General features: G+C 43.6%; 2 protein-coding genes across 2 annotated transcripts in view; both read left to right on the forward strand.

Annotated features, from left to right (window-relative positions):
- Positions 1-255, forward strand: part of LOC133114380 (dynein axonemal assembly factor 5) — a 31399-nt gene extending 31144 nt beyond the window's left edge. The window contains exon 13 of the mRNA XM_061223695.1: positions 1-255. This exon is cut by the window's left edge and continues 210 nt beyond it. The gene's annotated coding sequence lies outside the window, so the exon portion shown is untranslated.
- A 590-nt stretch (positions 256-845) lies between these two features.
- LOC133114382 (glycerophosphodiester phosphodiesterase 1-like) overlaps positions 846-2500 on the forward strand; it is a 6520-nt gene continuing 4865 nt past the window's right edge. Inside the window, exons 1-2 of the mRNA XM_061223698.1 lie at positions 846-1222; positions 1928-2103. Of these exons, the coding sequence (XP_061079682.1) occupies positions 959-1222; positions 1928-2103 (440 nt within the window). The 5' untranslated portion in view covers positions 846-958. The remainder of the gene's footprint in view (positions 1223-1927; positions 2104-2500) is intronic.

Below are 2500 nucleotides of genomic sequence, written 5' to 3' on the forward strand. Positions count from 1 at the left end.
AAACATGCATTCAAGAGCGTTGCTTGCCAGTTATTCAAATGCTTTAAATAATAATCTATGCAAAGATAACATAAGTGACTTCCATTTTCCTTCCTTTTTTGTACTGTTATATATTGATGCTATTTTTGTTTTTGCTTTTGATAAATACCAAGTTGAAATAATAAAATAATCATTTCATTTTAGGAACCAGTGCCTTAAGATGGAGACTATGTCCACCAGCCTTTGTACACTGCAAATAAATGTATTGTCTTGTGATTCTTAAGTTTCATTAGTCTGAGCCGTGTGGTACAGGAAGCAAAAGTGTCGGATAAGTTTGATGAAAGACAACAGAAATCAAGCTAGATCACCGACCAGTTTAATAAACCATTTATATAAGGCTTTGAGATAGTCCGGCTGTTTATTCTATTGAACCAGGCAGTTAAGATCATCAATTAAGATCGGAATATTATTTACAATGACCAACTTGTGCTGCAGCAAAGAAATGCAGATTCCAGCTGCTATAGTAACTAGCTACAGTAGAGCGATATCATCCAGTATGGAAGAACGGCAGTCATGTGATGGTGGTGAATCAATGTCGTAAAGCAAAATCCGGGGGAAGCTACAACCCTTGTGAAAGGTACAATCAGAATCGGAATATTCCTTAAATAATCGCTGTACCCTTTTGAAATGATGCAAGATGTGTGTTTGGGGAACCCCGCCAGCCTTTCTGTAGGATGCTACGTGAATGCAGCTTCCCAGCTTCCCACCGGCTTCATACCAAAGTCGTTCTCAGCATCTCTCGTAGGTACGCATAGCGCCGCCGCCCGATTTGCCATTCTGCAATTTGACAAGCGGACGAGGGGACTATGAAGTCTGAGCCCCAGTAGATGCTGAGACAATCCGGGAATCGACGGATACATAATAAACAGCTGTGGTCGTGACGCTTTAGCCAAACTAGCTACTGTGTTCTGCATCAAGGATGCTGCAAATCGGGGACGGGTTGGCGTGCTTCTCTGCGGTGTTTCTGCTAGTTCTGCTCGGAACTAGGAGCGCGGTGTGTTCCTCGGTGTTCACGGCTGCCCTCTACGTATTTCTACTGCTGTTTAGATACCCACAGGTACCGCATAGCCGAGCGAGGCAGGTTTTTCGCCCCAGTGTAGTTGCAGGTGATGGGATCTCCGTGATCGCGCACAGAGGTGGGGGACACGACGCTCCGGAAAACACCCTGGCAGCGATTCAGGAGGTGAGACAAGGGCAGAATTTCTACCAGCGAAACATACCTTATCATTATTAGAAGGTGACACTAGTTGCCAGATTGACAGTATTAAAGCAACCTAAAATGCACCAAGGTTAATGTCATGAAACCAAGAACGCTACCGATGATAGCACGACACTACACCTTTCGTGCTCACCGTTGATTTAATAGTGATGCACCACTGCCTTTTGCCTTTAAATAGCTCAGCTCGCTCGGTTTCTGACTAATACTGATGAACAAACCTGGCGACCAGCAATTAAACTTCACTTGTTATACAAATATTTCCACTGACGTCTACGTGTGCGGATCATGTAGTAACCGTTACCGTTTTTGAGCTTACTTTATACACGCCGAGCAGCTCCGGTTGTTGCCGGTAGATACACGCTCTAGTCGTGAGTCACTGCAATTAAGTGTTTCATAATACATAATTCCGCGCTGCATAATGTCTTCGATTAGCGTTACATACCTTTGCATTGAATGTGGAAATATCAATGTAGTGACCCCAATTTTAGTACCCAAACCTTCACCCCTGGAGGTTTCAACCCAGTAGGCCTATCATCTCTGTTTTTTTGGTGTGGAAAACTGTTTTTACAGTGTTTTACACTTGCTGTTATCCAACACTTCCGAGTTCATATTCTGTTTTCCGTTACCCTTCCCTCCTTACCCTGCCCGACCCGACCGCTCCACCACCAGGCCAGCAAGAATGGGGCGACGGGTGTGGAGCTGGACTTGGAGTTCACGGCGGATGGGGTTCCGGTCCTGATGCACGATGAGACCGTGGATCGCACCACCAACGGGTCAGGACCGGTGGGCAAACTGCGCTTCGTTGAGCTCCGGAAGCTGGACGCCTCTGTTAAGCACAGGCTCAGGTAAACGGTTTGGGATAGGTGACAGTACTGAGACAGTGAGACAGGTTCAGGAACACCAAGATGATTACACAGGTTATAGAACACGAAGATGGTGAGACATTTCATAGAACGGAACAGAAGAGGGATGTGTCTTCATGAAGATAATTGACTGAAGTGATTTTATAATAATACTTTAATATAACTTTAATAATTGACTTTAATAATACTTCTCACACCCCGCTTCAGCATCATGTTGTATTGTAAATATTTATTTTTATTTTTCATTTATATTCTACATTACATTCCACCTCATTTTTATATCTATGTTTCTATTTTTTGTATTATTCTTTATGTTGTCTGCATGCACCCACATACCACAGCAAATTCCTTGTACGTAAAAAACTACCTGGCGAATAAA

Source organism: Conger conger, chromosome 16 (assembly GCF_963514075.1).
Source record: "Conger conger chromosome 16, fConCon1.1, whole genome shotgun sequence".
Taxonomy (NCBI): Eukaryota; Metazoa; Chordata; class Actinopteri; order Anguilliformes; family Congridae; genus Conger; species Conger conger.